Source organism: Giraffa tippelskirchi, chromosome 1 (genome assembly GCF_054371585.1).
Source record: "Giraffa tippelskirchi isolate mGirTip1 chromosome 1, T2T-mGirTip1v1.2.pri, whole genome shotgun sequence".
NCBI classification, from domain to species: domain Eukaryota; kingdom Metazoa; phylum Chordata; class Mammalia; order Artiodactyla; family Giraffidae; genus Giraffa; species Giraffa tippelskirchi.
The window spans coordinates 2,050,385-2,074,728 of record NC_137275.1 but is presented as its reverse complement, the minus strand read 5'-3'; the positions used below and the strand labels follow the sequence as shown (position 1 = coordinate 2,074,728).

The 24,344-nt window shown below is 50.5% G+C and overlaps 1 protein-coding gene and 1 long non-coding RNA gene across 22 annotated transcripts in view; one reads left to right on the top strand and one right to left on the bottom strand.

Annotated features, from left to right (window-relative positions):
• GRK4 (G protein-coupled receptor kinase 4) overlaps positions 1-24,344 on the bottom strand; it is a 55,771-nt gene that overhangs the window by 6,754 nt on the left and 24,673 nt on the right. For 6 of the 21 annotated variants that reach the window (XM_081580042.1, XM_081580109.1, XM_081580067.1 and 3 more), the window contains exons 5-13: positions 21,207-21,314; positions 20,129-20,232; positions 16,408-16,500; positions 15,135-15,198; positions 11,701-11,841; positions 9,690-9,880; positions 5,905-5,942; positions 2,907-2,996; positions 1,637-1,845 (exon numbers count right to left, since the gene is read on the bottom strand). In XM_081580042.1, the coding sequence (XP_081436168.1) occupies positions 1,637-1,845; positions 2,907-2,996; positions 5,905-5,942; positions 9,690-9,880; positions 11,701-11,841; positions 15,135-15,198; positions 16,408-16,500; positions 20,129-20,232; positions 21,207-21,314 (1,038 nt within the window). Of the gene's footprint in view, positions 1-1,636; positions 1,846-2,906; positions 2,997-5,904; positions 5,943-6,145; positions 6,269-9,689; positions 9,920-11,700; positions 11,842-15,134; positions 15,199-16,407; positions 16,501-20,128; positions 20,233-21,206; positions 21,315-24,344 lie in introns of all 21 variants that reach the window. The other 15 variants (XM_081580092.1, XM_081580161.1, XM_081580130.1 and 12 more) reach the window with 6 other exon arrangements.
• LOC145542104 (uncharacterized) lies at positions 11,525-23,531 on the top strand. Its single transcript, XR_014079592.1, has 2 exons — positions 11,525-11,660; positions 21,603-23,531. It is a non-coding gene; the product is annotated as an uncharacterized LOC145542104 (long non-coding RNA).

The following is a 24,344-nucleotide window of genomic DNA, read 5'->3' as shown; positions in this document are numbered from 1 at the left end:
AAAATGAAATCTGACATTGTTTTCACATTTTTTCCCATCTATTTGCCATGAAGTGATAGGACTGGATATAGTCTATTAAGTGTACAATAGCATTATATCTAAAAAAAAGTACATAATTAAAAGATAATGCTGCTGGGGAAACAGTAGGGACAGGGGCTTCCCTGGTGGCTCAGTGGTAAAGAATCTGCCTGCCGATGTAGGAGATGCAAGAGATGCAAGTTCAATCCCTGGGTCAGAAGATCCCCTGGAGAAGGGAATGGCAGCCCACTCCAGTATTCTTGCCTGGAGAATCCCATGGACAGAGGAGCCTGGAGGGCTACAGTCCATGAGGTTGCGAAGAGTCAAACATGACTGAGCAGACACACACATACCTATGCAGACTTGTTCAACACAGTGTGGTCACAAACCTTCAACTCGTAAAAACAAAACAAAACACACACTATTTGTGAAGCACAATAAAAATGAGGTATGCCCATTATTGGCAAAAATCAAACGGGCTTCCTCCACAATTTTCAATCAGAAAGATGTGCCTCGGCTGAAAGGTACACAAGAAAGATCTGGACCTCAGAAGCCTGGCCAAGGACAGGGGCTGGCAGGCGCTGCCAAGGGCTGGACCTGCCCCTGTAAACAGGGTCCTGTGGGGAACGCCAGCTGTGAGCTCAGGCGTCTGGGTGCTGGCAGTGCAGGGGTGGGCAGGACAGCACCACAGGAACCCACATCTGGCACCTCCCAGGGAGGCTGGCTGCCCCACGGGCTCGGCTCTCAGCCGGAACCCATGACGCTCCCCTCCACAGACCTGAGGAGCTGGGCCTGCCCCAGGCCTGCACACCTCCGAACCCTGAGGCTTTGTCCCTGCCCTTCCCCCTCCCTGGACTGGCCCCCCATCCCCAGCTTCCAAACCCTGCAGGCGATGCCTCCCCACCCACCCAGCCTGACCGCTTCTTACCCGCTCTGCCACCACCCAGGGCCGAGACCCCCACCCGAATCACTGCAAGGCCCTGGCTGGCCCCCTCCTTTGTCTTGTCCAGTCTCTGCCTGGAGTCCCTGCCCATCACCCCCTGCCCCCTGCCCTCCGCCCACAGCCAGCCCCTCCCGCTCCCCCAGGCGGAGCCAGGCCTCACAGTCCACCCGCCCTGAGCAGATGCGGGCACCAGGCGTGCGCGTGGAAGGGGTGAGAGTACTGCCCGTTTCACTCACTGCTGGGGAGGGGCCGTGGGGGATTCTCAATAAACCCTCCTGAATGCAAACGAAGGTTAAAATTTGCTCTGAAAACCCTTCGTATTGGCTGAAGAGAAGAAAGTGACAAGGAGAGCTCCTCTCGCTCCCTTCCTGCCGGGACATTCTTGCGGCAACAGTGGCAGACACGTGGCCCTCCATCCAGTCAGGCACTGCAGAGCGCCCCGAGGGGTCTGTTGCCTCTTAGTGTCCCGTGAGGTTGGCCAGGACCTGGCGGCGCTGCCCTGCCCTTTCAGCAGCGCCTTCGGGGACAGCAAACAATGACCTCTGCTCTGCTCTGAGTGATCAGGGACCCCGAGAGGAGGCCCCTGCTCAGCCCGACCGGACTGACGGACGCTGCGCTTCCCCACCCCCTACCCCCGCCAGCCCCCACCCTGCGCCCCGGCTGAGCCCGACCCACCATGCTGCAGATGGACCTGGCGTCCTCGGAGAACTTCTCAGAGTACTGCTCGGCCTCTTTGTTCACTCTCCGCTCCACCTCCTCGCGCTTAACCTTCTCTTTGTATTTTTTGAATGGAGAACGTCCCTCAATCATCTCATATATCAGACAGCCGAGCCCCCACCAATCAGGACTGAATGTATAGCTCTCAGAGTTGATAACTTCCGGAGCTACACAACAAATATAGGAAGTTTAAATTAAATTTCCTTGTGCTAAATTGAAAACAACACAATTTAAAGTTAATGCTTGTTACTATACAGATGAACCCTGGGAACATGTGAAGCCTACAAGGCAGACACAAAAGGCCAGACAGTGGGTGATTCCACTTAGATGAGGCAGAACAGACAACTCCATGGACACAGAAAGTCCCTTAGTGGCCGCAGGGCTGGCAGGGAAGGTGAGGAGCCGGGGTGACTGCTGGGGGTGCGGGGCTTCTTCTCCGAGGGGATGAGAAGGCTCTGAAATCAGGGGTGAGAGCTGCACAGCTCTGCCTATACTGAGATCCACTTAACAGGACACTTCAGACTGGAGGACTGGGTCCAGTGGGTACAACCGTGCTTCCACGGCAGGGAGCACGGGTTTGACCCCTGATTGAGAACTAGGGTCCCACCTGCTGCTGTGGAATGGCCAAAAAGAACATTCGTGGATTTTATGGTATGTGAATTATATTTCAGCAAAGCTGTTATTGGAAACAGTTCCCACTGTTCACAGAGTAGGAAGTGAATCACTGCAGAGTAACTACCGTGGGAGGACCCCCTGCCTCTCCATCAGGCAGAGCCAGGCCCCCAGGTGAAGGCCCAGCAGCCACAGTGGATGCGGGGGTGAGTGCAAGACTCAGCAGAGGCTCCCGACTCACTCATATCAGGGCGCCTGCTCGGGCAGAGCCAGGCGGTCCCTGCTCGGGGATGACCCAAGGCCAGGCCTCCGGTTCCCTCATATCAGGGCCCCCTGCTCGGGCAGAGCCAGGCAGTCCCTGCTCAGGGCTGACCCAAGGCCAGGCCTCCAGTTCACGAAGCGTTCGGAATGACTTGGTCACCTTCAGGAGGGGTGTGTGGAGCCAGCAAGTGCAGTGAGGAGGCCTCTGTCCTGTCCTGGCTCTGCCCCAGGCGATAAGGGCAGGTGGGGACGGGTACAGACCTCAGATACCACTGCGCTACCCCACAGCGGGCCAGGACTGACCCCAGGTCCCTCCACCCCGTCAGCTCTCTGCGTCCTGAGGCTGGTCACGTACCCATGTAGCCCAGTGTTCCAACTCTTCCACTGATCTTCGCCCCTTCTGGGATCTCCAAGGCCAAACCAAGATCTGAAATCCGGATGTGTCCTGCATGCGGCCAAACACACCACACAAATCACAGGGGCCAGCTGACACTTTGACAATAAATAATGGAAAAAAATCTAAAACACATGGATGGAAGTTATAGCAATTCATACTTGGAAACATTTACCTCTAAAATTACATGATGCTTGTTCCTTGGAAGAAAAGCTATGACAAACCTAGACAGCATATTAAAAAGCAGAGACATCACTTTGCTGACAAAGGTCCAGATAATTAAAGCTATGGTTTTTCCAGTAGTCATGTGTGGATGTGAGAGCTGGACCATAAAGAAGGCTAAGCACTGAAGAATTGATGCTTTCAAACTGTGGTGTTGGAGAAGACTCTTGAGAGTTCCTTGGACAGCAAGGAGATGAAACCAGTCCATCCTAAAGGAAATCAGTCCTGAATATTCATTGGAAGGACTGATGCTGAAGCTGAAACTCCACTACTTTAGAGTGCGAAGAGCTGATGCGAAGAGCTGATTCATTGGAAAAGACTGATTGCTGGGAAAGATTGAAGGCAGGAGGAGAAGGGGATGACAGAGGATGAGATGGTTGGACGGCATCACTGACTCAATGGACATGAGTTTGAGCAAGTTCCAGGACTTGGTGAAGGACAGGGAAGCCTGGTGTGCTGCAGTCCACGGGGTTGCAAAGAGTCAGACACAACTTAGGGACTCAACAACAACAACAGCTACAGAAGATACAAACACAATGCCGTTTTCTTCGTCAACTCAACCACCAGCTTAATTTCATAAACCAAATCCCCCTTAAAGTCTGCGAAACAAACTGCTTCCATATTCAGAATGGACAAATGGTAAATGTACCTTGAAACGTAGAAGAATAGACAACAGTTTTTTTGAACCTAAATTCAATGCAAATATCAAGTTCTACTTTACGCATGAAAACAGGAAACCTAACAAGCTGTCTATAACGGAAATGAAGAAGTACTTGAGGACAATCCTATTACTCTTATGGTCTATGGCTTACTGGTGGCAAATTAGTTCTTAAGAATTTTAATTCCATAATAGTAAAAATCCTAAAGCCAATTGCATTATTTAAGTCAGAGAAACTAAAGTATAGGTAGGATAACATTTTAAAAAATTAAAAGAATAGGAAAACACAATGAAAAGATTTAAAGTCTCCTGAAATCAAGACAAGCACAACACCGCTTTTTCACTCCTTCCTCTTCGTAACGGGAACGGGACCTGGCCCCGGTGTATAAAGAACAAGTACCACAGTGACTGCCACGGAAATGATGCTGGCCGCCTGCGTCCCGGCAGGATGCAGAAGGCCGAGGCAGGTCTGCACCACTCCTGGCCACGGCTGGGACCCACGGGGCCGGCCAGGATGGACAGAACGTCTGAGTGGGAGGCCCACACCGAGGAGCTCTGCTGGGGCAGCTGGTGTTTCCCTCAGGAGCACCGGCAAAGCCTGGTCAAGCTGGACACTGCCGACCGGGAGCGGGGAATGCACAGAGGCTCCCCAGCTGCTCCCACCGGGACACCTTCCAAGGCTGGGCACAGCTGGCCCCAAGAGAGGAGACGTCTGAACCCCTGGTGGCTGCCGTGTGGACACAGACACCTGGGCGGGTTCTGACGCTTGTGCAGAGCCCGATGGAGAGACCACGCTGGAGGTGCGCGTCCTCCTGGGACTGTCAGGAGCCAGAACCAGCCACCCAGGCAAGGGCAGCATGATCTGCCCAAGCTGGACTCATTTCAGGAATGACAGATTCGTTTAACACTGGAAAACCAACTGGTGGATTAACCATATTAAAAAACAAACAACATGTAATCATTTTGGGAGAAAACACACTGACAAAATTTAACTGCCATTTTTTAAAAAGAGAAAATTCTTAAATCTTAATTTCTATGAAAGTACTATAGCATGGATTTCCCTGGTGGTCCAGTGGCTAGGACTTCACACTCCCCTGCATTGGTTCCATCTCTGGTTTGGGAAACTGGATCCCACGGTGCTGCAACTAAAGACCCTGCAGGATGCAACTATTAATACAAGATCCGTGTGCCGCAACGAAGACCCAGCACAGACACACAAACAAATATTTAAGTACTACAGCAGATTCCATATTCACGGGGATATACTGAAAGGCTATCCCTGAGATCAGAAATAAGCAAAGAATTCCTGCTGTTACAACTTCTAGTAAACACTGGGTTGAACATCCCACCTGGTGTCCCGAGGCAACAAACAGAAACCAAAGGCTCAGGAATTGGGGAGGCAGACAGAAGGTGGTCATCTGCCAAAGCTATGATGATGGCATATGCACAAAGTCCAGAAAGTCGACAAGCTTCCAGAGTTCAGTGACTTTAACATGGTCACAGCCATAAAATCAACTGCAATGGTAACTGGAAGCACAAACCATGAAAGAAAAAAATTAGAAGATGACTTCATTAACTTAGAAACGTTTATATTTTATAAAGGACTGGCATAAAAAATATACAAACAACTCTTAAAACTCAACAATAAGGGAAAAAAACAATTAGAAATGGGCAAAAGACCTGAAAAGACACATTACCAAATAAGATAAACAGATGGCAAGTAAGCCCATGAAAAGTGTCATCAGGGAAATGCAAATCAAACAAGGGCCCACACCACGCCTGTGAGAACGACCAAGCAAGGAGGGTGTGGATTCACGGTGCTGAGAGTAAAGCAAGGTGAAACAAGAGAGAAACAAACAGAAGACGCTGCTCTCGCTGCGAGTTGAACTGAAAATCAGAAGCACCTCTGCTTCCTGCCTGGACACGGGGGGACGATGGGGATACCACCGTTCTGTTTCTAGGAGGGCTCACCCCCTGGGCGTCTCCTGCCGCTGACCCCCGGCGGCACTAAGGGGTAGGTCCACCCTGACTTGAGTCCCTCTGAACAAAGTCTACAGTCGGGGGGAAAGCCTCGCTCACCGTGATCATCGAGGAGAATGTTCTCGGGCTTTAAGTCCCTGCAAGGGAAGGAAACAACACAAAGTCAGTTATTCTGAGTGCGACACTGGGCTCCATCGGCTCCCACGGAAACACCCCGCAGACACCTCCCACTCTGAGCGACAGCGAGCCCGGCAGAGGACGGCGCCGCCGTCTGCAGGTCCGTGGGAGCCCGCGTGTTGCCACAGACTCCAGTGGCCACGAGGAGGAGGAGGGGGCTCACAGCTCACTGCTCCGTGTGGGTGCTCGCATTTCGCAGAAGGCGATCCAGCCATGAAACGTGCAGCCCAGCGGTGAGGAGTTAGTCCTTGACGAGCTCGGTTCCATTTCTCTCACCATTAATAGACTGTCAAAAGTGTCAATGACTGGAAACCCCCCGTACGAGAGGAGTCCGTTTCAGGGTCAGATCCTGGCTCCGCCCGCCGTCAGCGATGTGGCCTCCGCGTCCTCACTGGGAGGACCTGTGCATAGCGCCCTGCTTCCAGGGCTGGGCAGCGTTCAGTGAGGCCAGGCCTTGTGGCGGGGAGCGTGTGACCCGTGGCACTGTTTTCAGCTCACTGCCAAGTAGGGCAATGCCACAAACTTCAAATACGTGTGTGCCACCAAAGACTAAACTAAATGTGATAACTCAAGCTACTTGGGTTTTTTTTCCCTTAGAGAGAAAAAAAACCTAACTTTCAGAGGATTTCTATTTAGCTCTGACTTCATATGTGGTCCTGTCACAGTGACCCATCTCCCTCAGCACGGCCCCTCCGTCTGCAGCCACGTCTCCAGAACCTGCAGAGGAGACCAAGGTCAGCAGAACGGAGCAGCCGTTCCGAGGCGCCGGTCCCAGGAGAGTCCCGCAGAACCACACGCCAGCTCAGGGGGAGGGGGGCCGCAGACACCGAAACGCCCTGGGGTAGAAACCGCACGCCCAGAAGAGAGGAGAATGAGGACATGGGCGTGGGGCTCTGTGTAGAAACCCTTCCTGGAAAGACTCCCCGACACTCTCGCTGTCTCCCTGGGGAGCAGGGGGCGGGAATGGGTGCCCTCTGCTTGCCCTGCCCAGCCGTGGGCAGTCTTGCTTTTTCTCTGTATTTAAAGAATCCTGGTAAATCCTGTTGACAACAAGGTAACCCTCCTTGACATGGGATGTTCACAGGCACAGCCGCATGCACAGAACAGCCGCCCGCCCACCTCACCTCAAACATCTCACCAGGTGCCCTAAAGCCCTGCTGCTCCATGCAGCACCACTCCAGGGCAGCCAACCCAGGGCCCAGCCAGAGATCCACCGACTCCCGGCCGCCTCCTTGCCTGGTGTGAGAAGCTGCCCTAAACCATTCCCACCAGCTCTGCACTCAGCTGTCAATCAACCACCTGCTCTGAAAGGAGACACACAGTATGTACTGCACAAAATCACAACAGCGGTAGCAGTAACAATGGGCTTCCCAGTGGCATCAGTGGTAAAGAACCTACCTGCCAATGCAGGAGATGCCGGTTCAGTCCCTGGCTCTGGAAGATCCCCTGGAGGAGAGCATGGCAGCCCACTCCAGTACTTTTGCTGGGACAATCCCATGGACAGAGGAGCCTGGTGGGCTACAGTCCATGGGTCGCGAAGAGTTGGACACGACTGAACAACTTAGCCCAGCAGTAATAACATCGGCTACCTTCTTCGGCGTGCTCTCTGGATGCCAAGACGTGTGCTTAAGCATTTTACATACAACGTCTCCTGGGACTATCACAGCATCTCCGGAAGGTGTTTAGACATTCTTGGGGTGTAGATGCCACACTTAGGTTGCAGCCATGTCACTGGATCACTTGGATGCCAGGCGACAGGCTGAGACCAATTCCAAAGCGGCGTGTTCACACCCTGCCTCCACCACACACTGGGTATCTGCCAGGGCAGAACGCCACAGCTCAGGCTACAAAGTGTTGTCCTTTCTCAAGCCTTCCCTCAAAAACCACTTCCCCGGGGACTTGCCTGTGGTCCAGTGGCTAAGACTCTGAACTCCCACTGCAGGGGACCCGGGCTCCCATCCCTGGTCAGGGAATGAGATCCCACACACTACAACCAAGGATCCTGCCCTCCGCGACTGAGACATGGGGCAGAAAAAACGTAAATAAATAAACATTTGAAAGTAATAAAAGCCCATCCTGTGTGCCTCTTCTTTTCTGACTTTGGAGCTGCTCAAATAGGAGAGCATTTTCATTTGTACCACCTCTGTGCAAAGAGGAAGACACTGTCTCTAGGACCTGGTCTGATGAAAGCTGTCAGTGGTGATCTCTGAGGAGAGGTAAGAGGACATGGGAAGCTTCTCTGGGAAGCGTGCGCACAGTGCCTTGAAGGCGGGACGGACCGTCAGAGCCTGAAGGCCGTGGCTCATTTGCTCAACAGACGCTCGGGGGCGCCTCCTGATGGCAGGTGTTGTGGACGCAGCGGGCACAAGACAGACCTGCTCAGCCGAAGGGCAGGCGGGAGCCCAGGGTAGAAGGCTGGGGAACAGAACCTTCTGACCAGACCAGGGAATGCGTCTCAACACCAGAAGCAGGCCAAGGCGGCTCAGCAGGACTTAACTGTAACAAGCTCACTTCCTCCAGCAGCAACATAGGAATCAGCTCCTCCTGGCCCCCCCTGTAAGTCCCAGAGCAGCAGCCCGTGCCCCCACCTTCTGCACAGCTCATGGCGGGTGGGACCCCGTCACCCCTTGGCCCAGCCTGCTGGAAGCTGATCCTCAGGAGATACTCAACTTGGCTCTGGGCCACAAAAGACAAAGAAAAAAAAATCACATCAGAACTGAGATGGAGAAGAGGAAGGTCTTCTAGGAAGCTGGCCAGAGAGGGGGACCGGCCCCAGGATGGGCAACATGGAGCACTCTGAGGACCAGCCAGGGGAGGGGGCTTCTGGAAAGTGGCCGTCTGTGCACTAATTCTGCATGATGGCAGGAGAGGCCGTGAAGAAAGGCCCCTGGGAGGGCGGACACATGAGCAAGGCAGGAAAGACAGGAGGACGCCGGACAAGCTCCGGGAGAGCAAGCCCATCTGAGGAGGACATGACCTCAGCCATTGACTGCGGAAAGTACAGAGGAATCGGACAAATACGCTGGACTGATTTGGGGACCAGATTCGGGGAGGATGTGGGACAGAGGGGGAGGAGCAGGCAGAGTCCCCAGGAACTAAGAAGGCCAGCTGGACACACCCCCTCAGGGACAAGTGCACACGGCCCGCAGGTGGACGCACCGGGCTGAATGCAGGGAGCGGCCTGGAGGCAGCCCAGAAGAGTGTCAGCACCCAGGACCCCAGCTTCTAAAGGTGGTGGAGGGACTGCTGTCCCTAAAACCTAGATTAATTCATCACACAAAACTAATTCCGTCCTCGGCATTTAACTTTCTCTACTGAATTCTAAGATGAAAAAAGTATTAAAATAAGTACAATTATTTAAGAACATTTGTTATTTTGTGGAACATCATCCCCAGTCCTCGGAATAACTGTCAAAATGTCTAAGGATCTTGGAAATGGGTTCCTCTCGTGCTTGTGAGCAGCACGACCGTATCTGACCAACTTAAATGAAAAGTACTTACCGGAGATAGAATAGAACTAAAAAGAAAACCGAGGTCTGCCCCTGACTGGCCATACTTCCAGCATGGTGAGGGCACAGCCCCCAGGGATCAGGGCCGGGGCTCCCCACTGGCCCTCCCGCCCAGCCCCTGAGTGGCCACAAGAGCCGCGAGGCAGCCGGACGCTCAGGGCAGACAGGCCTTGAGGCCCCCAGAGCCCTGCGCTCTTACCTGTACACAATCCGCTCCCTCTGCAGATCCTCCAAGCCACAGCACAGCTCGGCCGCGTAGAAGATGGCTCTCTGCTCCTCGAAGCCAGGGTCGCCCAGGTTGTAAATGTGAAACTTCAAGTCCCCTCCGTTCATAATGGTTAGCACCAAGCACAGGGAATTTTTGGTTTGGTATGTGTAACATAAACTAACCTGAGGACAGCAGCATTGTAGGAAACAAAATGCAAAAACCTGCTCATTCATTGGCGATGTACTCTATTTGCGAGCAACAGTCAAATAATCCATGTAGACTTATAACGAGAACACCAAAATCCTGCCTGCTTTGGGGAAGAAGTACGCCGTGCATCATCTCAAACCTTTACCTGGTGAGGGTCTAACAGCTGCTCTGCATTGAGACCAGAGACCTTCCTAAGGCTGGGCGTGCTCAGTCGCGTCCAACTCTTTCTGACCCCGTGGACTGCAGACCGCCCGGCTCCTCTGTCCATGGAACGTCCCGGGGAAGAATACTGGAGTGGGTTGTCATTCCCTTCTCCAGGGGATCTTCCCCACCCAGGGATCGAACTCAAGTCTCCCATGTCTCCTTGCAGTGGCAGGTGGATTGTTTGCTGCTGAGCCACTGGGGAAGCCATGTCTAAGCGAGTAGGTGCCAACCTTCACAAAGAACTTGGGATGGCACTCCTCGAAGCTACATTCTAATCGTTGAGCACCAGCATTCCATGCTTGCGGAATGTCTGCGTTCAGCGTGGAAGTCAGACACCTCTGGCAGCGCGAGAGGGGTCCAGAGCGGCCAGCGTGTCACCAGTCACACCCTGAAGGAGCGGCACTCTCCCGTGGTTTCACACCTAGGGGATACCTCTCAGATGTGCCCGTATACTGGTTTCGTAAGCCTCTTTCGTGAACTGCCTATTCAAGTTCTTCGCCCACTTTCCTGCTGGTGTGCACGTCAGTTTACACCCATGAGTACACACATACACGCTCTTCTGGGATTCTGGCTGGGGCTGCATTTCACTACTCTCACCTCTATGCTAGTCCGGGGAGAACTGCCATCGCAGCCCTGAGTCTCCCAGTCCATGCACAGGGCACCCACCATTTGTTTAGGGTGTCTTTAATTCTTTGTGAATAGTGTTTTACAGTTTCCAGTGTAGAAGTCTTGCACATTTCATTGGATTTTTGCCTAGATTCTGATGTTTCTTAATGCTGTTGTAAATGGTGTCAGTCGAAGTTTTCATTTTATAACTGTTTCGTGTCTAATTGGTGCCATATCTAATAACTTGGCCAAAGTCTCAACCAGTTATCTAGAGAGTCTTGGACTGTCTACACACACAGTCATGTTGTGGTGGGGAGTGGGGAGAGGCTGGGGGGAGCAGGAGATGAACTTGACAGAAGTACCAGTCAGGACCCGTAAGATCGGCCGTAAGCAGGCAGTAAGAAACAGAATCAAGGGCAAAGGAAAGTATTTCCAGGATCCTGGCAAGAGGCCAGGAGTACAAAAAGCAAAATATTGTATTTCAGTAGAATAGACCATAAGTATTATCTATGTCCCTTGCACAGCGCTAGATTGTAGATTTCGGTATTTGGAGGTAGTTACACAAATACGTTTAAAGCAACTCTAAGATGAGCCCATTTTATCAAAGGTTTTCTTGTAAAGCACATACATAAGGCTGACATGTCACACACGTAAACCCTTGCTATTAAACTAGGTGACAGCTCTGAAGGCCTGTCTGTCTTAGAAGCTTTGTGCCCAGCACGATGCTGCTGACCTCAGAACTGAGAAGTAAATGACACCATGAAGCCTTTTATAAGTTGTCTTTCCCTCTCTTCCTTCAACATGTAATTAGGTGGAGGAAGCAGCTGTGGAGATGAAAACCCTGCTACTTAATGCATAGCCTGGACCCAGGACCCCTGGGCTCAGCCCTGACCCACACAGTGAGAGTGGAGTCAGGCTTCACACATCTGGGCTCACTGGCTGAGGGTGAGTAGTGAACCAGAAAGAGGGCAGAGGAGATACTTACTACAAACCGACTGTGCACTTTCTCTAGGATCCTCTTCTCGTTTAGGGCCATGGCCTCCCCTTTCCTCCTCTTTATCCTTTTCTTCTCTAGCTTCTTACAGGCGTACATTTTTCCTGTAGCTCGCACTTGACAGGCACAAACCTAGTTTTTTTAAAAAAAACAACAGTTCATATCCACTTGGCAGTTCTCAGGCTACTAAGAGAAAAGTGTTCTCCGTGACAATTCCCTCTGGTCAAGAGCAGCGTGGACTCTGTGGGGCCAAGACCACGGCCGTCACAGCCATGGCTGGGTCCCTGTGGGCACCTCCCTCTGACCCTCGGGTCCTTGGTTAAGAAGGGAGCTTATGAACCAAGCACAGTGACGGTGTAAGTCGCTCCGTGAGCTCCTGCTGCATCCGCTTAGATGTGTCTCCCTGTGTCTTTCTACTTTTTGTACAAGAACGAAAGTTTCTGACAGTAAATATTCTTGATTACTTTTAAAATTCAAGAATACATGTATTTCATAGACTCCATAGACTTTCATACCTTTATTCTACTTAATTAGTTCTTAAAGTCGTATTTGTATGTTACTTCACATTATGAAAACTTCCAAACAAAGGTAAGTGAAGAGAACAGCACAATAAAGCCCCCAGCTTCCAGCCTCCCCTGGTGGCTCAGTGGTAAAGAATCTGCTCACCAATGCAGGAGCTATAGGAGACACGGATTTGACCCCTGGGTCAGAAGATCCCCTGGAGGAGGAAGTAGCAACCCACTCCAGTATTCTTGCCTGGAAAATCCCATGGACAGAGGAGCCTGGTGGGCTACAGTCCATGCAGTTGCAGAGTCGGACACAACTGAGCAACTGAACAACAACAACCAGCCTTCCAGCTTCCAGGCTATCGACACAGACTGTCATGGTTCCTGACTGCCACCTGCCCCACACCCCAGACACACACACCCCAGACACACACGCCCCACACCTGCACACACACATGCCACACACATGTGCACAGAGGATTACTTTATTTTTTAAATTTTTATTAAATTACTTTTAAATATTTATTTATTTGGCTGTGCCAGCTCTTAGCTACAGCATGTGGGATCTTTGTTGCATCATGCAGGATATTTAGGTGGGGCATGTGAAATCTAGTTCCCTGGCCAGGGATTGAACCTGGGCCCACTGCATTGGGAGCACAGCATCTTAGCCATGGACCATCAGGGAAGTCCCCCAGAGCATTACTTGAAAAGTGAATATAAGACAAGATACAATTTTATCCATCAACCAAAATAATTTTGATGGTAAAATATAAACCTCATTGTGGAAAATATTGAAAGTATTAATAAAGACAATGATAAAACATATCATTTGTGTACATATATCTGTGCATATATGTGCATATATCTGTGTACATAGATATGCAAGGATATATAGCTTGCTCCCCCACAACCTCTGGCTTTTATGGGAAATTGGGCTTATGTTACAGAACAGATAATATTTTATAATCTTTTTTCATCTTACTGTGTGACTATCTTCTCATCATTAAACATTCTACAAATAACGTGACTATTCCAAAATGTATTTCATCATTTTCTGACCACAAAGTCTTGGCACATAGTCTTCACACATCTCTTATCATGGACTGAAGACAGAGTCCTTCAAGTGGAGTTGCCAAGTCAGAGAGCGAGAAGGGAGAGGGGGTGGGGTTGCCAGGCGCTGCAGCCCCTCAGCTGCTCCTCAAAGCGATGGTGAAGCAGGGATCATGACCCTTCTGCAGGAGGAGACCATGGCGGGCTCCCCGATTGCACAGCTGGAAGCGGAGGCGCAGGAGCTTGACCTCAGGGTGCGTGGGTCCCAAGGACGTGCTCTCTCCACCGCCCGCCATGCAGGCACGGATGCTCGCCCGGCCCCCGTCCACCGTGCCGGCCTCGGGACCCAACAGGGCTGCCCGGAGGACTCAGGGCTGAAGTGAAAGCACTGCTGTTGACCAAATGAGACCAAAATGTTGGCTTTTCACACCACCAGAAGGGGTGTCGGCATTTGGCAAAGGTCAACACACTACCGGCATTTGGACTGAAAGGGCCCCAGGCGTTTGCCTCAGTCTCAGGGTTCTAACTGGCATTCCTGAGACAGATGGGCCATCCAGTGACCCTCACCCCAAGCCTGGCGCAGCACAGCACACCCAGATCACGTCTGTGAAAAACCACAGCCATCTATTTGTCCTCACAGCCATCTGTTCGGGAGCACAAGTCGCTGTGTTAAAAAAGTGCTGTATGAGATGATAAGCGCACGGAGTCTTTTCACGACAGTTAAAACTTGCTGATGTGTTCCTACCAAGTCCATTGTTAAGACCTCTGTGCCGCCAGACTTCACTCCTTTGTAGACACAAGAGCTGGGTGCTGGAAGCTTCCTTCCTCGGCTCCTCAAAGTCTGAGCTCCATCCCTGGAGGCGGTGTGAGGCGGGCGGCGTGGACCGAACGCTCCAGGAGACGGACTCCTCTGGACTCCTCGCGGAAGCGTCTCCCGCCTAGGGCCTGGCACCCCGGGGCGGGGCTCGAAGAGCACCAGGTGGCCTCCAGGGCCGCAGCGGGCACCCCGAGGGCTCTCCCGAGGCTGGCAGCCGACCAGTCCCTCTCGCGGCCACTGCGAGTGGAGGTCAGGTGGCGCCAGCGGTGTGACTCCTCCCGGGCTGGCGCTGGCTGTGGCTCTGGACTGGAATTTGGGAGTACGCGCCATGCGAATCACAAGCAGACGGTGTGCCTGGCTCTGGGGACTTAGGAAGGCTTGAACTCAAAGTGACCGCTCCACACACTCAACGGGGCCTTTAGCGTCTCCCTCAGTTGCTGCACAGAGCAGGACGGAACTCTGAACACCGACCACAGCCGTCTCCAATCCCATTTAAAGACCATCTCTCATCAACTTGTGGGTAGTGTCTTTAGGATTTCCCCAATTTACATATTTTCTAACTCCTTTCGAAGTAGGTGTAACGTATATACACGTCCAGAGTTGAGTTAAATAAGCATATGCAATAATATTTAATAAAATTTAGTAATATACTCTGTACTATGTGAACTTCTAGGCTAGTCCTCAGTTATGAGAATGGAATAACAGAAACTCCACCATATGGAAACAGAATAATCTTTTCAGTCAGGACGACCTTACTAAACTTCAACATTGAAAACATGAGAAAACAACCTCTTTAAGAACTAAGAACTGAAATGTAAAATCACAAAGATGGTGAATTATTCTCCCCACCGGATCTCTGAATTTTTTAAAAGCGTGTACCTTTTGCTCAAAGTTCAATCTTAATTCTTGTGGCTGCTAAAAGTATTTCTAAAGTACACAGTAAAGAAATAAATGTATTGGTAGAGTCGATACATTACCTGAAGATCACGCCTTTCCTTGACCCCCTTTGGCTTTTCTAGAAGTATTGCTCACAGCTGTCAGGTACGACTTACCTCTCCAAATCCGCCTTTTCCTAGGACTCTGTAGTGCCTAAACGTGCTCTTTGTCACTGGTTGCCTAATTAATGACAAGGAAAAAAGAAATCCTCAGGTCTCACATCACATTGCTATTTTGAAAGAGAAAAACCTACCTAGCTCCTGGCCTGGCCTAAGAAGGGGAGAACCCCCCGCTGATGCTGGGGAGGGTGCCCAGGACCAGCTGCCTGTGCTCAGAGGGGGCTCCTCAGTGGGACAGCTTTCAAGAGACAAGCACGTTAACATTTAAAATTGTGAAAACACCGAAGACAGATGCAGAATGACCTGCTATCCTTACTGACTGAACGAAACCCAAGTCTGCAGCCGGCCCACACCGTGAGATCTCCCTGTGCTCTCTTTGGCACGGCTCTTGGGGCCTCTCAGAAGGCTGCTGAGGGAAGTGACATTGACAGGGAGCTGCTCTTTGAAAAAAGAACCTCAAAGGCGGTGTGGACACCGTAGCAAAAGAAACCTGTATGAGTTCGAACTGAAATTTAATAAATCAACAATCAGTGTAACAACAACGCTGGAGGCCGCTAACACAGAGGATGGCATCACCGACTCAGTGGACGTGGAGTTTGAGCAAGCTCCGGGAGCTGGTGATGGACAGGGAGGCCTGGCGTGCTGCCGTCCATGGGGTGCAAAGAGTCAGACACAACTGAGCGATCGAGCTGAACTGACCTGAGCACTTCCTGAGCACTCCTGTTGTGCACCGAGCTCTGTGCAGAGTGTTCCACACTCACTCCTCCAGGGACTCTGGCAGTCCAGGGTGGTGGTGGTGGTTTAGTCACTGAGTCCCGTCTGACTCTCTGCGACCCCATGGACTGTAGCCCACCAGGCTCCTCTTGCCCACGGGATTTCCAAGAATACTGGAGCGGGCTGCTATTTACTTCTCCAAGGGGTAGGTTCTATTTTACACAACAGGGACCCAAGGCCCATGCGGGCCACGTTGCTGCCTGAGGACACACAGCTAGCAGGCGTCTGGGTAGAGGCTGAGATGCAAAGACCCAACCACCACATCAGATTCTGTGTCTGTGAATCCAGGACATGGCTTACTTTCTCACGATGGCACCAACAGGGCTAACTGACATTTTAACAAGAGAAAACAGAGCCCACTGGATCAGAAGAAATTGTACAATATTAATAATAAGATTTCCAACAGTATTTTGACAGATAGAAAGGTAAATATGAGTCAGAATGCAGTAATGGAAGTCACGATTTGTTTTCACTGAAATGTCAGATGAGAGCATACCTTTCCAGCCATTTCCACTGTAAAAATCGAGAAAAATATGCGCTTTCTTGGTATTCCTCAAATGCTTCTTCACTTAAATGGTCATGGACAATTCTAGAAAGAGATTTTATGCAACTATTACATCTGGCTGCAATATGAAATGAAGACAACTCTGTGATTCAATGCATGAGTGAGCGATGGATATGGGAAAATGAATCGTTACACACAATTCAGTATATTGAATTTTGCAATTACAGAATCTCCCACTAGCTTCCAATGCTACCAGTGAAAATATGAATGCAAGAATTCATAAGAAATAAAACCAATTTACCTTCCTAAAGTCAGAGGTCCTTTTTATGTACTAGAATATCAGTGAAGTAATTACTTGATAAAGATAATCTCCCAGTAGAAAAACAATAGTTTAAAACATACTCAAGGTGTGTGTGTGTGTGCACGCACGTGCGTATGTGTACCTCCGCACATGGAGGCACATGTATTCCAGGAGGGAATGTAAACAGTTTGCAATTAACATTAGTGTAAATGTATAAATGATAATAGTCATAGAGTAGAAGCTGTTAATATGTGATATCACCTTTTTAAAAAAAATATTAAAAATAAAGCTCTCAAGGACTTCCCTGCTGGTACAGTGGTTGAGAATCTGCCCACCCATGCAGGGGACATGGGTTCGACCCCCAGTCCAGGAAGATCCCACACGCCGCAGAGCAACTAAGCCCGTGAGCCGCAGCAGCTGAGCCCACGGGCCGCACTACTCAAGCCCCGGCGCCCAGCGCCCAGCGCCGGTGCTCTGCAGCAAGAGAGGCCGCCACCGGAGAAGCCCGTGCGCCACAGCGAAGAGCAGCCCCTCCCTGCAGCCAGAGAAAGGCCCACGCGGCAAGAGCCGGCAGAGCCGGAGACGGTGATACGGTCACCTCATTAAAGCACTCAGTGCATCGTTTTACGCTGCTCGTTCCTTGAAGAAATCTTACGCAGCGAGCCCTGCCTCTGAGGTTTACTTGTGACTTTATGATAGTAGGAATACAATTTGTCTTCGGGGAGTAGGTGAGGGACAGGACGTAGCCTGCCCTTTAAAACGGCGCTGCAGTGGATCAGCATCTACCGAGCTGACGCTGGAGGGACCTTCCACAGGCCCGTCCTGATGACTCTGACCGCTCAGTCAAGGAGACAGGGGGGTCAGCGTCCAGCTGAGGGACGGGGGTGGCCAGGGCCCTGCGGCTGCAGCGCACTGACCCTGGGTGGGAGCAGAGGGAGACCGCCTGAGCCGCAGCGGAGTCACCGACAGAGAGAGAGGAAGCCATCCCCCGGGCGTGGTGGAGTTGAACCAGGAGTGACCACAGTCCGTCTGGGAGCCGGTAGTAGGTCGTGAGTGAGGAGGCTGTGAGAAAAATCCCAGCACCGCACTGGTTTCAGACTTCTGAGCAAGTCATTTGATTTGCTTCCCTTTATTTTGTTAAAGAGGTTATTCAGATGTTCCTGGACTGACTGATGTCACAGCACAGCACTTCTCAACTTGTGATCTGAGGCTCCCTCCTTCCGAGACTCTTGTGAGGGAGTCGGGGCTTCCCTGGTAGCTCAGTTGGTAAAGAATCCGCCTGCAATGCGGGAGACCTGGGTTCTATCCCTGGGTTGGGAAGATCCCCTGGAGAAAGGAAAGGCTACCTACTCCAGTATTCTGGCCTGGAGAATCCCATGGACTGTATAGTCCACGGGGTCGCAAAGAGTTGGACACGACTGAGCGACCTTCACTTTAGAGTGAGCTCAGCAATGACACTGTGTTTATAAAAGCACTAAGTCATTCATTACCGTTTTAAACTCTCACTCTCATGGAAGGGCTCACCACAGGCCACATGCCAGGTGACCACGTCACTGCTCTGCAGGACAGCGGAACATCAGTGCTGCCACAACCCACATCAACACAGCTCTCTGTCAGTGACACTGTGTGCTGAGAGGCTGCCACTGCCGTCCTAGAACTGAGCCCATCCTGGAGGCCAGGGCCTCATGCCCCATGTGTGAGCAGGGGTGGCCCTGCGCCGGGGCTCCTGTCCCTGGCAAGCACGTGGGCAGCTCAGCTCCAAACACTCATGAACCAGTCAGGATTCTAACACTGTTGGCTCAGTTGCTGCTGCTGCTGCTAAGTCGCTTCAGTCGTGTCCAACTGTGTGTGACCCCATGGACTGCAGCCTCCCAGGCTCCTCCGTCCTTGGGATTCTCCAGGCAAGAACACTGGAGTGGGTTCCATTTCCTTTTCCAGTGCATGAGAGTGAAAAGTGAAAGTGAAGTCGCTCAGTCGTGTCCGACTCTTCGAGACCCCATGGACTGCAGCCTCCCAGGCTCCTCCGTCCATGGGATTTCCAGGCGAGAGTACTGGAGTGGGGTGCCATTGCCTTCTCCAGTCGGCTCAGTTAATCCCTTTACAAAGGTCCTTCAGTGTCTCCATGAAAGAACACAAACACTGCCTGATTCTAACTCATTTGTGTACTTCATGGTTGTATAAATTAGAAGGGTCAACAACTAAGTCAACTTCCCAGGATCTCAAATTTTACTTCCCAATACGCCTTGCCTCAAAACAACAGACTCTGTGCCACTGCTCTAGTCTGGCACGTGAACCTACTGCACACAATTTGTAAATATCATGACGCTGAAAACTGCATCAGCTCAGCGCTGGTTTCTGATATGTTCATCTTCACGCTCCCACTAACCATCACGTGTGGACTCTCAGCAGAGCTTCGTGCGGGAGCCGCGGAGCAGAGAGGGCTCAGTCAGCTCACTACACGGGACCAGGATTCTGGTCCAAAATGAGAAAGGAAGGCTTGGGGGAAATAAAGGCCGTAACAAGACGGGACGAGGCAGAATAATAAGAACACAGACTCCTAGAGGCCGCACAATGTTGTGCTACCGTATCCAGCTATCCGATGCCACGTGCAGCTGATGGTAAATGACAGTTAATAAACACATAGGAGTGAAGAGCCATCTGTCAAATGAACTAATCAGACAGGCGCCTGCATCCCAACACCTGTGTAAAGACTGCCGGCCGCTATGTCTCTCTGCTGACAGCCCTGCGCAGAGAAGGCGGAATTCCGGACCAGCCTCTGCAGGCAAGTGCAGCTCCCACGGTTTCCGACATCAGAACAGAGTTTCAGGGCAGAAGCAGGAAGAGGAAAGCAGGAGCCTCTCTGGGCCGGACACTCGGCCTGCTGGCGGCCTGCCCTCAGCTCCCGGCTCGCGGGTCGGCCTCGTGTTACCGCTGCCCTAGGGAGCGGACACGGGTCCCGACAGGGCAGGGCTCAGCAGGCGTGTGTTGAGGGCATGAGTGACATCGAATGAACGTCTGCTTACAAATGACTCCATGCCTGGGGCCAGGTCACCACAGCAACCACTCTTTCCTCCTGAGCACACGAGGAAGCTGAACTCGGGCAACTGCTCGGACTCGGGACCTTCCTGTCCTGACTGCAAAGGTCTGCAGAAAAGCTCTTTTCAGCACATGCTCTACGGGCTCCTTTCACCCTGGACCGAGCCCTGGGGAAGGCTGGGCAGAGGGGCCGGGCAGGCAGCAAAGCCACGCTCGCGACCTGGCGCTTCAGGATGTCCCTGGGCATGTGTGGTCATCACCCCTCATCCGCCTGATGGTGGAGGGGACGCCCTAATCCAGAGGGGACACGCCCCCGCAGACAGGCCGCTGGAGTCTGGCCCCGGGCGGAGCCTCCGGCCGTGGGCCTCCACTCACCGGGCGCACTCCTCGAAGACGTCTTTGGACGGGTCCTCCCACAGCCTCTGCCTGCACTTGAGCACCACGTGTTCCGGTATTTCTGGTAGAGGGGCTGGCGAACCCTTCAGACGGCACAAACCAAACACGACAGTTAGTGATTTCATAAATGACCAGCTGAAGACAGTATCTAATGCTTATTGACAACAACCACACCGTGAGGGTATAAATGACAGGTCAGGGCGCCCCCTTCACCCCCCACCAGCCTTGCTTTCCAGAGTGCCGTGTGTCAGCTGCCTCTTCCAACCATTCCTCTGCAGGGTCCCCGAAAGATGCCCATACACCCACGTTCACAGCATTATTCCCGACACCCGGAACATGGGAACCAGCCAAGTGTCCAGCAATGGTGGAGGGACAAACAAAGTGTGGTCCATCCAGACACAGAATATTATTCAGCCTCAAAAAAGAAGGGATTGTAAGACCTGTTACCACACGGAGGAACCTTGAGGACACTACGCTAAGTGACATAAGCCAGTCACACAGAGAGATACACTGTATGATTCTACTTACGTGAGGTCCCTAGACGAGTCAGATTCGTAGACAGAAAGCAGAGGGTAGGGGGCCAGGGGCTGCGGGCAGGGGCAGTGGGAGTTAGTGTTTAATGGGGACACAGCTACAGTTGTGCAAGATGAAAACCGTCCAGGAGACGGGCAGTGGGGACGGTCTGCATGTCAGTGTGAACGTACTTTACTGAACTGTACACCTCGAAATGGTTGCGATGGGAAGTTTTTGTTGTTTTTTTAAATCATAATTAAAAATGTAAACACACACACTCAGAAAGAGACACTTTTCCCCACACTTTATCCTCACACAAATGGGATAAATACATGTATAGTTTGGTAAGTATATGCTCACACCCACGGAGCTACCCTGCTTCCTCAGTGACTGCAGGGCTCCCAGAGAACCGGCTTCTGCCCCCTCAACCATTCCAGTTGCCAGTTCTCGCCACGGCAAACACCACTGCCATGAATGTTTTCCACAACTGTGTTTTATAAGATAGATTCCCAGCAGGAGAAATACCAGCTCAAAGGATACACACGTTTAAAACACTGGCATTTACTGCAAGACTGCTCTGCAAGGAGTCCACATTCTCACCAACATCCCCACACACCAGCTCCCCACTCTCCTGACCCTCATGCAGAGGATTCTGGAAAAAGAAAACACACAGAAAAACTGCTGTCCTGATTTATTGAAAAAAAATACACAGATCACATTCAACCGTACATTGAACCTACTGATTTCTGGCTGTGGGGTAGCTGAATAACCACAATACAACTTTTTGTTTTCTATAAATCAAAGATGCTGAACTACTGATAGACATATACAAGAAGTAAACTCACATTTCCCCCCAAAACCAATAATACTGTTATAATTAATAATGATTAATAGCTGTCATTCAAATTGCCTAATACAAGTGATGCATTATGTCATTTAGCCTCATAAGGACCCGACGGAAGAGGCTCGACAAACTATGGAACATCTGGTGCAGCCGCAGAAACTGCAGTGGAGCCACACCCGAGCAGTGTGCCCCCAAGACCAGGCTCTTCCCACTGCGGTGAGGCTACGACGAGGATGGAGTGTGCTCACTCACCGACTCGTCAAGCAGGCACTGTTCCAGGCACGGGGCCAAACAGAAGACAGGACAAAATTTCCAGAAGACAAAGCTATTAAGTTCTAACACTTGTCTCAAAAATACACGGTTTACAGAAATAGCTCTTAGGGTTTTCCATAGTATTATTTCCCCTCCAAAGGTCTCAATTTCCTGAAGCTAAATTAAACAGCAGGTTAATTCTATGAAGACTATTTAATGACTTAATCCAAATAGAGATCCTTTCGTCAGGGTCTTAGAAAGCACATTAACAGACATTTGCTTCCACGGGAAGGAAAAGCAGTGCTCAAATCCCCCACGAGCAGAGACGCGAGGCAAGCCAAGTGCGGCAAGCTGAGGAGGGTACCACTGGCCTGATACCAAGCACGAGGAAAGTGGAACGCAGACTGCTTCTGGGGCTTTAAATTAAGGAACAATACTTATTTTTCAGGAGAGGTAACTGCCAGGGAAAACTACCAAATGACCCAGTGCCTTGTTTTAAAGTTTTGGACAATGAGAACTCTGATGGGAAAGTCCACTGGTGGGGGAGGAGAGAGTAGATTTTGCAGATATATGCTTATTATCCTCTGTTAAATGATCCAACCAGTCCATCCTGAAGGAAATCAGTCCTGAATATTCATTGGAAGGACTGACGCTGAGCTGAAACTCCAATACTTTGACCACCTGATACCAAGAACTGACTCGTTGGAAAAGACCCTGATGCTGGGAAAGACTGAAGGCAGGAGGAGAAGGGGACGACAGAGGATGAGATGGTTGGATGGCATCACTGACTCAATGGACATGAGTTCGAGTAAACTCCAGGAGCAGGTGATGGACAGGAAGGCCTGGTGTGCTACAGTCCATGGGGTCACAACAAGTTGGACATGACCGAGCGACTGAATTGAAAAATACAAATCTTTATTATTTTTTAAAAATTGGGTTGTCTTCTTATTGTTGAACTGTAAGAGTTGGTTATGTGCCCTGGACACCTGATGCTAGTCCGACACTGGACCTGCGGGCATTTCCCCCCTTCTACAGGCCGCCTTCTCTCCTGTATGGTGCTCTTTGAAGTACTGTATTTGGATGAAGCCCAGTTTATCTGCTTTTTTCCTTTCGTTGCTGTCCTTTCGAAGTCACGTATGAGAAACCACTGTCTAAGTCGAGGTTGTGAAGCTTTGCACCTGAGGTTCTACAGCTCAGGTTCACACCTGAGAGTTCTCCTCTAGGAGCAGCATGGTGTTCACAGTCAAGTTACCTTTTGTACATGGTATTAGATAAGGGTCCAGCTTCCTTCTTCTGCACGTGGGTACCCAGCTGTCCCAGCACCATTGATGGAAAAGACTCTCCTTTTCCCAAATGAATTGTCCTGGCAGCCTTACTGTAAGTCAACTGACTGTTTTTAGACTCTCAGTTCTATCCCATTGATCTATACGTCTGTCCTTATGCCAGGACCATATTGTCCTGTAGCTTTGTAGTAAGTTTTGAAATTGAGAGGTGTTAAGTCCTCCAACTTTGTTTCTCTTTTTTAAGATTGTTGTAACTATTCGTGATCCTTTCAGTTTGTGTGTGAATTCTAAGATCTACTTGTTAATTTCTTCAAAAAAAGGAAGTTAAGATTTTGATACAGATTATATTGAATCTACAAATCAATCTTAAGTCTTCTAATCTGTGAACACAGGATGTCTTTCCATTTTATTACCCTTCTGCCTTACTTTATTTCAATGATGTTTTGAAGTTTTCAGTGTATTAAACGTTGCACTTCTTTTGTTATAAACAATTACTGCTAATTATTCTATTCCTTTTATGCTATTGTAAATGGATTTGCTTTAATTTCATTTTTGGACTTTAAATGAGTGTATAGAAACACAACTGAATTTTGTTTAGTGATCTAGTATCCTGCAACCTTGCTGAACTCATTTACTAGCTCTCGCAGCTTTCTTTCTCCCTAATGTGTATAAATACTCAAGATTTTCTATATACGAGTGCTATGATCTGAATGTGTGCCCCAAATACACTGGCATCGCTGAATTCCTAACCCCAAAGTGACGATACTGGGAGGCAGAGACCTTGGGAGATGCTTAGATCAAGAGGATGGAGCTCCTGTGAGTGGGGCTGGAGCCTTTATAGCAGAGGCTCCAGAGACACCTCACACCTCTTCCACCGTGTAAGGACACAGCAAGGAGGTGCTGGCTATCACCTTCCAGACCTGTGAGCAATAAATTCCCGTTGTTTGCAAGCCATCCTGGAGTGTGAGGTCAAGTGGGCCTTAGGAAGCATCACTATGAACAAAACTAGTAGAAGTGATGGAACTCCAGCTGAGTTATTTCAAATCTTAAAAGATGATGCTGTGAAAGTGCTGCACTCAATATTCCAGCAAACTTGGAACACTCAGCAGTGGCCACAGGACTGGAAAAGGTCAGTTTTCATTCCATTCCCCAAAAAAAGGCAATGCCAAAGAATTTTCAAACTACCACACAGTTGTACTCATATCACATGCTAGCAAAGTAATGCTCAAAATTCTCTACACATGAGGCTTCAACAGTACGTGAACAGAGAACTTCCAGATGTACAAGCGGGATTTAGAAAAGG